A 14,016-nucleotide genomic window follows, 5' to 3' on the forward strand; every position below is an offset into this window, starting at 1 on the left:
ATGACATATTGTCCTCTACCTTGGAACCACTGACTTCTCATAGACTAGTTTTAGGTGGAGAGTAAAGCATGTGAGCTGGAAGGAGAGTTTCAACCTCCAACCTTATATTACATGCTGTACCCGATGGAGCTATTTCAGCACTTACTTGGGTATTGGGGTTTTCATAATCCTTCATAAAACATCATTCCTTACTACTGCATATCACTTGCCATGGTCATGACTCCATAATACAGCAACCAGAAAGGATTGGATTTTATTCCACCATTACTTGGAGATAATGCCCCATTAAATCAATAAGTCCCTCCATAACTACGTAAATAGGTTGCTCACAATGGCCATTAAATAACATTAAAAGTAACAATTAAATTACATAACTTATACTTTAGGGTTTCACCATTTCAATGGCCCATGGGCTTTCTTTTCTTTCCTTTTTTGTGAGACCCTATGGCCACAATCTGGATCTGATACTTGAAATCAACACTTTAGAACTTGTCAAAATTAACAGCAACCCAATATTGCATGCATGCATGCTCTCTCTCTCTCTCTCACACACACACACACACACACAAGGTCAGATGTTTTTACCATCATGATCATATATAGTCAAGTGAATGACACCAAGTTGATTGCAAACCTGAAACTAGGTGTACTTGGCAGGAGAATTTGTGATTTTACGATAATAAACATAGTGATGGGGGCAGTTTTCTTGGGTTATAAAAAAAGAACTTCGACCCAATTGTTGTGTGTCATGGTTAATGGACAAATTAAGTCATGGAGTTTTGGCATGTGATTGAGAAAAAAATGTTTGATTTCAATAGTTTTGATGAGCAAATATAGATTTGGATGAAGATCGAATTGGATAAAAAAAAAACCATGTTTTATGTTTTTCAATATGGATAATTTTGAGAAGGCAGATTATGTGCAACGTGGTTGCATAGTTTTGATGTACTGCTGCACCAGATCACGTGCCATAAGATTGTGGGAGATCAGGCGCAACAGTGTATATAGTAAAAGTGTGCAATTAATCACATTACACCTTGACATTATGAGATATAAGCTTTAATGAAAATTAACCCGTTGTTAAAATTTTGTGGGGTACGTAAAAAATGAGAAAGATTTGATGGAGATACTAACGAGGTAAAAAAGTTTGTGGGGCATTTTGAAATTATTAATTTATTTACTATATATGAGTAATAAATGCAGTTACTGCCAGACCAAGTGTGATGCGCAACCTTCCGTGTTAGATAAACAAGCATACACGAATTCCGCATACCAAGGAATGGATCATATCGAGAACCGACCCGATCCATTCAAACCCCAACGGCATCGGCGTTCCCTTCCCGTCCTTCACCTGCCATTCCTAAGATCGGACGGTGCTCGTCACCGAACCCAAAACCGTCGGGCCGCTCCAACCATCATTGAGGGTATATTCTCGTAATTTTCTTCACGAGCGACCCGTCAAGATCTTCTCGCGATCCATCGGCCCTTCTCTCTCCGCCTTCTTCTCTGGCTCCCTTCTCACCAGAAGAAGTAGCTGCAGAAGAAGAAGAAATCCTGAATTCTCATTTCCGTGAGAAAAAGAAGAGGGAATCCTAATTCAGAGGCGAAGCTTTTCCTTTTTCCTCTGTTCTTCCTTCCCTTCGTGTTTGGGGCGTTCTTGATTCTTCTTCTTTATCCGTTTTTTTTTCCTTCAATCTCATTGTTGCGTTATAGAACGGAGATAATAATTGAATAGCAGGTGTTGGTTATATCTGTGGGTTATCATCATGAGTTTTAGGGATGATGGTGAGGATGGTGGGAGCAGCAGGGATCTTAGGAAGCCATTCCTCCACACGGGCAGCTGGTACAGAATGGGGTCAAGGCAGGCCAGCATGCTCGGTTCCTCCGCGGTCATCAGGGACAGCTCAATCTCTGTCGTCCTTTGCACCATGATCGTCGCGTTGGGCCCAATTCAATTTGGTTTCACTGTAAGTAGTCTCTACTTGTAAAAAAACATTAAAACCGATCTTTATCCCTCACATGACCGATGGTCCTTTCTTCTTTGATCGGAATTTGCGATCTCCAGTCAGGGTATTCATCGCCTACCCAGAATGCCATCTCTAAAGATCTTGGCTTGACCACCTCAGAGGTAAAAGAAACACGGCTCCCTCCTTTCCCCTTCTTTAAGTTCCCTTTTGAATTGAAAATCTGACATGAACTCCGGAAGGTAGTTCTCCTTGTTTGGTTCTCTGTCCAATGTTGGGGGCATGGTTGGTGCTATAGCGAGTGGTCAGATTGCGGAGTACATCGGGCGTAAAGGGGTAAGGCATTTCTTGTTTTAGGATTGTTAGTTACGATTAGTGGCTGAAGTTTAATTGTATATGTCAACATGACACTATTCGTTCAATGCCCCTCTTTGTTGTTAAACAGTCACTGATGATCGCTTCGATTCCAAACATAATTGGATGGTTGGTGATATCCTTTGCCAAAGTGAGTTTCCATCTTTTTGGGTTTCTTCTTCTTCGTCTTAGATTTCAGCAATGGTGATGCTTCGTTGATACACCTTTCGCAGGATTCGTCTTTTCTATACATGGGTAGGTTGTTAGAAGGATTTGGTGTAGGAATCATCTCGTACACGGTAAGTACCTCTTCATTGCCTTCCTTTTTTAGATGCACAATCATGTATTCCTGTCTCTAATTTTTTTTATGCTCCACTCTAGGTACCCGTATATATAGCAGAAATAGCTCCACAGAATATGCGAGGAGCCCTTGGGTCCGTGAATCAGGTAATTCTTACTGCCATTACAGCATTGAACTACCCGAATGTTTCAAATTAAGTCCAATTGATTATTCGACATTGTTTTGCAGCTGTCAGTCACAATCGGTATAATGATTGCTTATCTTTTTGGGTTGTTTGTACAATGGAGAATACTTGCAGTGCTAGGTGAGACAGTGGGGGCTTCCTGATGTTTAAGCATTTCCATCTGATCTGAAATTGTTGAAACTTCTGAGTGGATTTTGGATTGTGTAAAAATTTGCTCATTTTTATATGAATTTGGCCTCATAAAAATTGCAATGCCATATTCAAACAATGCCAGATAGATTTTAGCATCTCCAGAAAAAAAGAAAAGAGAACAGAAGCTTTTTTTGTTTGGAAAATCTATTGTAATTATTACTTCAGGAAGTGTGTTTTTTAAATAATTTTGATCTCTAGCTGGCATATTAAAACTCTACTAAGCAACACAAAACACTTAAGAGTGCATCTGAATTTTGTAACATTATTTGCAGGAATCTTACCCTGTACATTGCTAATTCCTGGCCTATTCTTCATTCCTGAATCTCCAAGATGGTTGGTAAGTTTCATTATCTATGCACTTGATTGTAAAGATTTTTTTCTCTTGGTCTAGTTTCCAATGCATTTTTCCCATGTGCGTTTCCAGGCCAAGATGGGCATGATGGAGGATTTTGAGGTTTCTTTGCAAGTTCTACGTGGCTTTGATACTGATATTTCCCTTGAAGTGAATGACATCAAGGTGCTGTCGTTGCCTAGTACAATGACCTACTACCTTGATTTCAAGTTGTATAATTATTGTGCTAGTGGTTGATTTTGGCTTTGATGTACATGTAATCCAGATTAAATTGCTGCAACTTATTTGGATTTCATATTTTCTTCAAACTTGGCAGTATTTTCTCAGTTAAACACTTTGTGCAGAGAACTGTAGCAGCTTCAGGGAGCAAAAGAGTCACTGTTAGGTTTGCTGAACTCAGGCGAAGAAAATACTACATGCCTTTAATGGTACTTAACACATCTGATGATGGGGTTTCCTCTCTGGGGCGCAACTGCATACTGGATGATTCTCACGTTGTGGTTATGGATTGCAGATCGGAATTGGATTACTGATCCTGCAACAGTTGAGTGGAATAAATGGAATCCTTTTCTACTCTACTAGCATATTTGAAGCTGCTGGTGAGCTATAGTCTGAGAACTTTTTTGCTAGCTAGAATGGACATACTCTTGAACCTCTAAACTGCATTTAAATTATTTCCGATGAGATTTGTGGCTTTGGTTTGCCTACCTTGTATCCCAAATTGATGTAAGTGCATTGTCTGCAGACATGCACGCATTCATGCATGCACAGATGCCTTGGCTTATATACATGCACACAGAGATAGTACTTGACACTTTTCTTTTTCTCTTATGATAACTGCTCATGTAGATCCAGTGCTATGCACCACATTGTTGACCATCTTGGGAGTATGTAGTCTCCTGTAGCGAACCCATATGTTGATCGCATTATTTTGAATCATACATCTTCTCATAGGGCATTGATACCTTTTTTTATCAGTTTGATAACCCCGCTTTTGGTTTAACATAGCAAGATAGCATGAACAATATCGAGTTCAAATCTTTATTTGACATGAAACAATGTGAAATTACCTTCTCTAAGGAATATTTTACTTGTGTAGAAGAGGGTTATATGCATGACTTCTTATTCCTTTGGCTCAAACTGACTTTTCATTAGTTCCTTTAGTGATCAGTTCTTTTGTGTGTCACTATCTTTGCTAACTCATCAAATTGCATGCATGTGTTCATAGTAACAAATAGTGTGTATCAGTCTAAAATTATGTTAGGGCTGCTAATGCTGCTAGATACTTCCTGCGTGCAGGAGTTACATCCAGCGATGTTGCAACACTTGGGATTGGGGCTATTCAGGTAAATTTTTGCTATTACTGGAAAATATCTTTGAGTCAGCTTGAAGTTCAAAGTAATTGTGCAGCCTAAGTATTTCTATCTAAACCAGCTGATGTTTTCTTTGGTTTCTATAGGTTGTTATGACAGGAGTTGCTGCATGGCTAATGGACAAAGCAGGCCGTAGAGTTCTGATGACTGTGAGCATTTAGGAGAAAAATTGCTTGTACTTTTCCTTGAGTTAGAAAATTCTTAATGCTAGAAGTTTTTAACTTATATCTCTTTGTATAGATATCTTCCATTGGAATGACCATAAGCCTTCTCATTGTCTCAGTTGCATTTTATGTGAAGGTCTGTCATGGATTTGATTATGAATAAATTGCAACTTAAGTTCCTTTCCTTTCTTCTTTTCGCACCATTGCTTTCTCATATCTGTATATACTTTTTATTGTTGGAACCCAGGATTTTGTGGCAGAGACGTCTCGATATTATAGTGTAATGAGCATTTTGTCTTTGGTTGGCCTTGTGGTATGGTTCAAACTTTAATTTTTCATGTGTGATGGTTTTGTGTTTTTTCACCTTCCCTTTAAACAATTTTTTATCATTTTCTTGCACATTTCATCATTTTCAGGCATTTGTTATTTCTTTCTCTCTTGGAATGGGACCAATTCCATGGCTAATAATGTCTGAGGTACCACATCCAATGAATCTTTTTCTTTAAGTTGTTTTGATAGATCATGTGCTAAAGCCCTTTGGCATATTTATTTCAGCACAAAAAGGCAGCCCTAGCATTATTTTGAGATAGCATGTTTTGGTTTGCTATTGTGCCTAAGGGTGGGTACTGGTCTGTTGGCCCTATGAACTTCAGGTACAAGGCCCATGACTGGCTGGAAATTTGGGTTTAAACCAGGCTTAATAATAGGGATGATCTTAAACCTTGGGAGCAAAATATTTGCTTGACATGATTACAAAGTGTTTGACACCCATCTTGTGGGCAAAAACTAGGTGTAAAATCTGCTTAATAACCTAGCAGACTACGTCTGGCTCATGCATGTTTTTTCCTTAGCCTTAAGGGGCCTGGCTATTCCTATCTGAGCATCGTTCGATACCCAGCCTTAATTGTTTCTTCATAATCGCTGTCATAGTTCTATGTGAAGTGGATATATATATATATATATATATATATATATATATATATATATATATATATATATATATATATATATATATATATATATATATATATATATATACGTGGCTTTTCTGTTCCATTGGCTGGTAACTGATTTTTATCAATCATTTTGGGGTAAAAGAAGCTTGTTTCATGTTCTAATGACATAGCTAAAATTTTCAGTTGAAACTGTTGGACCTTCTTTGCATTTATTGTTGGATATATAGCACAATCTTAAATTTTCTCTATTTCTTTGTGAACACTACAACATGCTCATTTTTGTAGTTCTTGATGTTATGACTTTATGTTTAAAAACTATGAACTGGAAGCTTTGAAGTGATTGCTGGATTTATTTTACTGATGATAAAAGATATCCTTTGATGGTTTTTGAGTGCAAATTGGTGGCTAACAATTTTCAATTTAGATTGAAATATGATAACAGAGTGCTAATTATTGGCCTCATGCCGTTTTATTTAATCAAAGTTAAGAATTGTCACATGGATACTCCTGTTTTGTATCTGCTTATATATTAGTCATATTGGAAACTTTATAAAATGGTTGTATCCTCATATCAATGGCCGTATCCATGTCACATAGAATAAGCTACAAGAGTAAGTTGGTGGCTATGTAAGAAGATAAAATGACAAAATAGTCAAATTTCTGTAAAATATCAAGAATTGATTGGTGTGACAACCATGGTCCGAAACTCGTAGGGGGTATCACTTGCTGTAAGGTCAAAGCTGTGAATTTTCTCTTTGGAAGTTGTGCCCTGCAGTACAAGAGGAGGAAGAGAGATAGAGAAAAGAGAGTTCCTTGAATGGGTCGATACCCTAATCAGATGGGTCGCCCCTCCTTATATATTAAAATTTGTGTACAAGTACAAAATGCCCTTTAATACAAATACAAAAGACTGCTGATTTTATAACTCAAAAGATGAATACACCCTTTACAACATACACGCCTTCTAACACGCTCCCCACAGCCATGGACAACTTGCCTTTTAAAAACCAGTGTCTGCTAGACGTTAAAGGCTTTATAAACAAATCAGCCACTTGATCTTTTCCTCTAACAATGAGAGGTTGGATTTCTTTACTCAACCTTTTCTCGCACAAAATGTTGATCCAACTCAACATGCTTCATCTTCCTATATTGGATGGGATTAGTGGCGATAGCAACAATACTTCTATTATCACAAAATAAGAGTGACCAAATGACTTTCTGATTCAAGGCAATAACTAAATGTTGAATCCATAGAACTTCATCTGTTACTACTGCAATTTCCCTATACTCCGCCTCTGTACTGGACCGAGCAATGGTCTTTTGCTTTCTGCTAGACCATGAAACAAAGTTGCTCCACAAAAACACTGCATATCCTGTCACAAATTTTCTGGCTGAAGGATCACTAACCCAATCGATATCTAAATATGCAACAACAACTAAAGATAGATCAAGAGGTTTATCTCTGAAAGATCTCTTATAAATCAGCCCATCTATAACTGTACCCTTAATGTACCTTAAAATACATTTGGCAGCTTTCATATGACTCTTTTGAGGAGAGCACATAAATTGAGAGACTTGGTTTACTGCATAAGCCATGTCTAGACGAGTGAAGATTAGGTATTGTAGGACTCGAATCAAGCTTCTGAACTTCTGTGGCTGATCATATAATTCATCGCCTCGTTGGTCACTAGTCAACTTAGCATTCATGGCTATTGGAGTTTGGGCTGACTTGCAATCAAGCATTCCAAATTTGGTGAGCAAATCAATAGCATATTTATGCTTTGTCAGAACTAAAGCACTCTCACCTTGATCCACTTCTACACCAAGAAAGTATCTTAACATGCCCAGATCTTTCATATGAAGCTTGCTGCTCATTATGTCCTTTAGCCTTCATATTCTCTCACTATTGCTACTTGTAATCACTATATCATCAACATAAACAAGAACAATAGTATTATGCACACTGTCATAATGAATAATCACATTGGCTTCGAATGAAACCCAAAGACCTGACAACTCACCGAAGGTCTCAAACCATGCATGAGAAGCGTGCTTCAGATCATAGATGGCTTTCTTCAAGTGAAGAACTGTAGTATTTATCAAGGTTGTAAGTATCATATCATTACCTGTATCCAGTGTTATTAAAAACGCGCCTCAATGCGCAAAAAGCGCGCTTCGCCTCAAGGCGAAGGCCTTTGTGCCTTGAGGCGCAGGTATAAAGCGTAAAGGCCCCGAGGCATACCCCTCATACACCTTAAGGCATACGCCTCGGGGCGAGGCACGCCTCGAGGTGAGGCGTATGTGCCTCATTTTTTTGGTCAAATGGGAGTCAAAGCCCCCATTTGACCAAAATTTAGGATTGCAAATCAGGGCCCCCGACCCTAATTTAGGGTCGGGGGCCCTCATTCTCTCACTCGCTGCTCTCTCTCATCTATCACTCGTCTCTCTCTCTCTCTCTCTCTCTCTCGTCTCTCTGCTCTCTCCCACCTCTCGTCTCGATCTCTCCCACCTCTCTCTGTCTCGTCATCAACCTAACCCGAGCTTTCGAAAGTTGGTCTTTCAGGGTTGATCTCGTTGTTGCATGAGAGTTGTACTGAATTGTAGCCCTAAAAAGAACATTTTATCACATCATTTCAATTTATCCTCATCTTGTTGTTATGTTTGTCTTTCACATATACCAGTTCTTTGTGTATGATGTATGGTTTTTAGTTATTTGGGGTTATGCCTATTTCCTCCCTTGATCTATGATGTATCTACATGATTCTGGAACCACTCCACTCATTCTTTCTGTTTTGTCTGTTGACTATATATCTAATCCACTTGAACATTTATGAGTAGTTTTTTGTTCGAGTTTATGAAACTTTTCAGCTTTAGGTTGACAAGTTCTTTTATAGCCTTAAAGGTGATTGGTATGTTGAATCCTCATGTGTACGGTTTCAGATTTTCTACAATGTAAAACTTCTACTGTCTGTAAGCATTCCTTGTAACCATGAGTCATTTTGATCATATTTTTCTTGAAATTAGTTATAAGGCACCTGTTCTGCAGTTCATGAAGGATCATGTAGCTTTCCACTATGACTTGAACAGGTCCTCTTGGAAGCTGGATACCTGAACTTGTATTGCTCATAGAATTGCCTTTGGTTTCTGTCCTGAAGAGGAGCTTGAGGCTTAAGTTTCTTTGGTTTGCCTTTCATTGAGGCAAAGAGAGGGAAACTTTAGGTGATCAATGCAAATAACTAATATTATGAAATTAGCAAACTCTGCAGGTGTCAACATAACATGGTTATTGAATAGGAAAAAGAATTTCTTATTTTTTCATTCAATGGAAAGATGATAGACTTGAACCAACACCACACACCAGCAACCTATAAGGATGGTTCCCTCAAGAAACCATCTTCCTAAATGTCCTATGTCCTTCCAACAAAAAGACGAGTCACTAGCTTGGTCCCTTGGTAAATGAGCCAAGCCCAAACATGCTCTGTTTATTATTTTTTGGCTATTCTTGTATAGGTATAAAGCGTAATTCCTTCATCAATAAAGCATTTTTTATTTATTTATAATTTTAGATATTTTTTATAGTTTTTTTGAGTTTTCAAAAAAAAAATTGAGGCTTATGCTTTACGCCTCGCCTTAGATTTTGGTGGAGCGCCTTGCTACGCCTCAACGCTTTTCACAACACTGCCTGTATCGTTTGGACCCAAAAAAGGATAGTATCGTATCGTAAAAAATCATAATTTTTAATAATTTTTTTTTCAAAAATTCCAAAAAAAACATGAAAAATCAGAAAAAATTAGCAAAAAAATCATAACACATGAAAAATGATGAATTATACAAACTACAACCATAAAATTGTATCGAATTGGCCCAAAGTAACACTGTATCATAAATTTTTAATAATTTTTTTTTCAAAAATTCCAAAAAATCAGAAAAAATTAGCAAAAAAATCATAACACATGAAAAATGATGAATTATACAAAATACAACCATAAAATTGTATCGATCGGCCCAAAGTAACACTGTATCATAAATTTTTAATAAAAAATTTCTAAAAAATCCAAAAAAAAAACAAGAAATCTTAAAAAAATTATAACACATGAAACAATGATGAATTGCATAAAATACAACTATAAAATCACATTTTTGTCTCTATAAACTAGATAAGACATCATCATTCATCAACTAATATAAAATCACAGATAATATTGCATGCATATATCACAAGAACAATGCCACAAGACTCATACTTTCATATTATATATACAAAAAAATAACCAAGTTTATGAAATACGATTTAAAAAAAAATGATAAGTATCATACAATACACCCGATACAGGTACGATACATATCTGTATCGAGATACTGGTATGTATCCTATCGTTTTTCCCCAAAGTAACAATACGTATCATACAATATGGTACAATACTTACAACACTGTATGAAACATTCATGTTTCTATGAGCTGCATAAGACATCGTCAAACATCAACTATCTCACAAGAACAATGCAAAATGTTAAATATCTTGCAATTAAGAACATGCCACAAGACTCATACTTTCATATTATATAAACAAAAATAAAATAACCAAGTTTATGAACACTTAAGTATTAAATAACCAAGTTTTTGAAAATATAACCTCAATCATCATCATCATTATCTTTTTCCCCTCTTTCTTTGACATCCATATTGTCTCCAATATATGTGGGCTTTTCATCATTTACCTCTCGTGCTCTTTCTATGTTGATCCACTGATGGGATTAAATTGCTCTTTGTGCCTCCTTGATGATAACTTTTCTATTTGCCTAAAAGGATGACATAAAAAAAGTAAAATTAGTTGGGTTTTGTATTATATAAAAAAATTTAAATAAATACATGTAAATGATAAATAAACTTTATAATTTTATATACCTCTGCCTCAGTCGTAAGTTGTAGCGAGCATAAACGAGATCATTGAGTTTTTTGTACTCCAATCTATTTATTCTTTTTGTATGGATTTACTCAAAGACGCTCTAGTTTCTCTCGCATCTACTTGCACTACATGTTTGACTAAGAATTCGATTGACAAAAACTCTTAAATTTGGAACATCACTTTCAAACTTGGTCCACCACATGTTTGAAAAAAATAGCAAAATGAGAAATCAATAAGACAATAACATACAAAAAATCATAACTAAATAACAATATCAAATTAAAATTGAAATAAACAAAATAAATTACCTGGGTGCATTGTGACACGGTTTCGCATTGCTACAGGTCTCCCCATATCATACAATGCATTATCATAAATTTTCATTTCTTTATGAATTTGATCTTGAATGCTATAATCAGGGATCGACCTTTCGATGTAATCCAAAAGTCCTTTGTTGACTTCCCTGTCTATTTTAAACATATGAGAGTATCTAAATGCAAAATTTAAATAATATGCTGCAACATGAAGAGGTTGAAGTTGCCCAATCCAGCTATGATCAATGATGTTCCATATATTCATGTACAATTTTTTCTTCACATTCAAATGATCTCTAATGGCTTTTTTTGCCTTATTCATGACCTCATAGTAATAACCCATAACTAGTCTATCTTTATTGTCAACCAATCGAAGCACCTTCATCAAAGGTATAGTGATTCTCCACTTTACACATGAATCTCATAATTTACTTCTGAATATAATATCTACAATTTCTCTTGGCTTTCTTTTTTGTGTATAGGAATATGCATTCCACTCATTCGATGAAAACATTTTTTTAGTGTAGTTATATTCTTTACTAGACTTTGCGCTGTAAAAAAATTTGTAGCAAATCTAGTAACTGACTACAAATCAACTCAGCACCATTAGTGTACTTTCTCATTAGCCTCAAAATTCATGCATGATTGTAAATAGATTTAGTAATTTCATGGTAGCATTCAACTGTGTGTTTTATCTCATCAATGCTGCTGATGTCTTCGAGCATGAGGTATATGCAATGGGCAGAACACAAGGTCCAAAGGAATGACCTATAATTTTCTATCAATTCTTTACCTGTTGCCCTATAATTTGCCACATTATCAATAATAAATTGAACAATATTTTAAGGCTAAACCTCTTTCACAACCTGATCAAATACTCTGAGCAATACATCTGCTGCCTTGAGCGTATCAGACAAACCAATTGACTTCAAAAACATAGTTCTTTTAGCGAAATAAACAAAAAAATTTATCAAGGTCCTTAACTTTCTGTCTGTGCACCTATCTCTCATGGTGCTACATCCAGTTTTTCTCCATGACTGCCCCATCTTATTACAATATGCTTTCACTTCATTCACATCAGTATCTAATTTTTTTTCTCTAAAATCATGATATGAAGGCAATATACAGGCCCAATACTGATTATGAAATCTGCCATGGTCTGAAAATGAAATAAATTTGCTGTATTGAAAGGAATGCATGAATCATGGAACTATTTTTCAACCGCGACATTCGCATGCTTGACTAAATGTTGAGTAGTCGTAGCAATACGAATGACGGGTTGCACCCCCCGAGTCAGTCAGAGGAGGAAAAAGACTCATAATATAACCTCTAGCTCTACGTCCTCTCGAAGAACACTCTCATCCTACTCTTTCTCTTCTCTTCTTTTTATGCTGGCAACATTACTACTACTAGCACCAGCCACACCTTTCTCCTTCGTTGCAAAACTTCCTACTTCTGATGCTATGCTAGGGGCTGTAAGATTAGAAGTAGGGAGCTCATCTTCATCCTTGCTGCACATACCTCATCTTTACCATTAAGTGATTTATATGAATCATTAATGTTCCTTTCATAGAGTTTCTTTTTTATTCATATAATTTCATATTTTAGAAACTATAAGAATTATATCAGTACAATAACTGCCCCAAGCGCTATTTTAACCCAGGGCTTTGCTACTTCAGGTTTTTTAACCTGGTCATTACATTTAGAAGAAACATAGATATTATCGGTAAAACCAATCATTTATTAATTAGATCATTTTCTTTTGATGAGATCCAATACTTGAATGTTTTGTTTAGAAATTATCACAGATATCAATTGACTCAACGATTGGATAATTGGAGTTATTGTGACATTGGCTTGGGTCTACCCTTTTAACTATAGCCCTTTATCGTACCGTATCGTACGATAATTACAACATTGAAACTCATAGTTTGACCTACTTTGGTTATTCTAGAACATTGAACAGGACAAGAAACACCAAGTTATTTCTATAAGTTGTCAGTATTTGAGTTATGTGATTGTTTTTATGTCTTCAATCTTTCTTCTAAAATTTGTGTGCTTTTGTTTATCGCTCATTATGTGGTATTGCTATTGTGTTGTGCTAGATAATGCCTGTGAATATTAAGAGCCTTGCTGGAAGTGTAGCAACGTTGTTTAACTGGTTCATGGCGTTTGTGGTTACAATGACAGCAAACTTGCTTTTGACCTGGAGCACTGGAGGTTCTCTCTCTCTCTCTCTCTCTCTCTCACACACACACACACACACACACACACACACACACACACCTGAAATGATTTGGCCCTCTTGCAGGAACCTTTACAATTTATATGGTTATCAATGCCTTGACTGTGCTGTTTGTTCTGTTCTTCGTGCCGGAGACCAAGGGACGAACTCTGGAAGAAATACAGGCCTCATTCAGATAAATATAACGTTGCGATGGAGGGGAGTCCTCTTTTTTTTGAAAGGTTACTAGCTGCAACAATCGGCACATGGTTGGGTGCACCATCATCAATTCGAGTTAGCAGCTTGCCTTTGTAATCTTTGGCTATCTTCTCTTTGCCATCTCTCACTCATTATTTCTTTTTGTTCTTTTTTGTTTATGTTTGTTGTGCACAACATGATATCATATATTTTGTGGAAAAGTGTGCACATACATTCTTAGTTATGAATCCAACATGCAACTTCAGTATGTGTATTTTATGTTGCTTTTGTTCTGTTTCCATTTCAGCACGTCCTGTATTATTTTAAATTAAATAGCTCCATATTTCTCAGAAAATAGTGCCTATATATTTCCTTTAACTTAAGAGATGAGGGTACTATTGAGTACTATCATCGTTTCCTACAGAAAGTTGCTTCTTTGCCATTGGCATGTTTGTGGGCGACTGAAATTTTATGTATGCTTAGTGGATAGAACAGGAAGACTTGATCTATATTTGTTTAGTGCTTTAATTGTC

At 36.4% G+C, this 14,016-nt stretch overlaps 1 protein-coding gene across 1 annotated transcript; it reads left to right on the forward strand.

The window, feature by feature from the left end:
• The first annotated feature begins 1,491 nt into the window (after positions 1-1,491).
• Positions 1,492-13,751, forward strand: LOC149837528 (sugar transporter ERD6-like 6). Its single transcript, XM_090006099.1, has 18 exons — positions 1,492-1,967; positions 2,066-2,128; positions 2,211-2,300; positions 2,410-2,469; positions 2,552-2,617; positions 2,700-2,765; positions 2,848-2,923; positions 3,268-3,332; positions 3,420-3,512; positions 3,692-3,775; positions 3,862-3,946; positions 4,647-4,693; positions 4,807-4,869; positions 4,961-5,020; positions 5,132-5,197; positions 5,301-5,360; positions 13,167-13,281; positions 13,373-13,751. Exons 1-18 carry the CDS (start codon positions 1,767-1,769, stop codon positions 13,483-13,485), a joined length of 1,473 nt encoding a protein of 490 aa, XP_089862225.1. The 5' UTR covers positions 1,492-1,766; the 3' UTR covers positions 13,486-13,751.
• Positions 13,752-14,016: the final 265 nt, after the last annotated feature.

This window comes from Nuphar pumila, chromosome 5, assembly GCF_984573655.1.
Source record: "Nuphar pumila chromosome 5, dmNupPumi1.hap1.1, whole genome shotgun sequence".
In the NCBI taxonomy this organism is placed as follows: domain Eukaryota; kingdom Viridiplantae; phylum Streptophyta; class Magnoliopsida; order Nymphaeales; family Nymphaeaceae; genus Nuphar; species Nuphar pumila.

Excerpts from the sequence above, each read along its gene's own strand:
- LOC149837528 (XM_090006099.1), top strand. The coding sequence starts at position 1,767 with ATGAGTTTTAGGGATGATGGTGAGGATGGTGGGAGCAGCAGGGATCTT. Across the intron at positions 1,968-2,065 it reads CAATTCAATTTGGTTTCACT|TCAGGGTATTCATCGCCTAC; the intron begins GTAAGTAGTCTC and ends TGCGATCTCCAG. Across the intron at positions 4,694-4,806 it reads TTGGGATTGGGGCTATTCAG|GTTGTTATGACAGGAGTTGC; the intron begins GTAAATTTTTGC and ends TGGTTTCTATAG.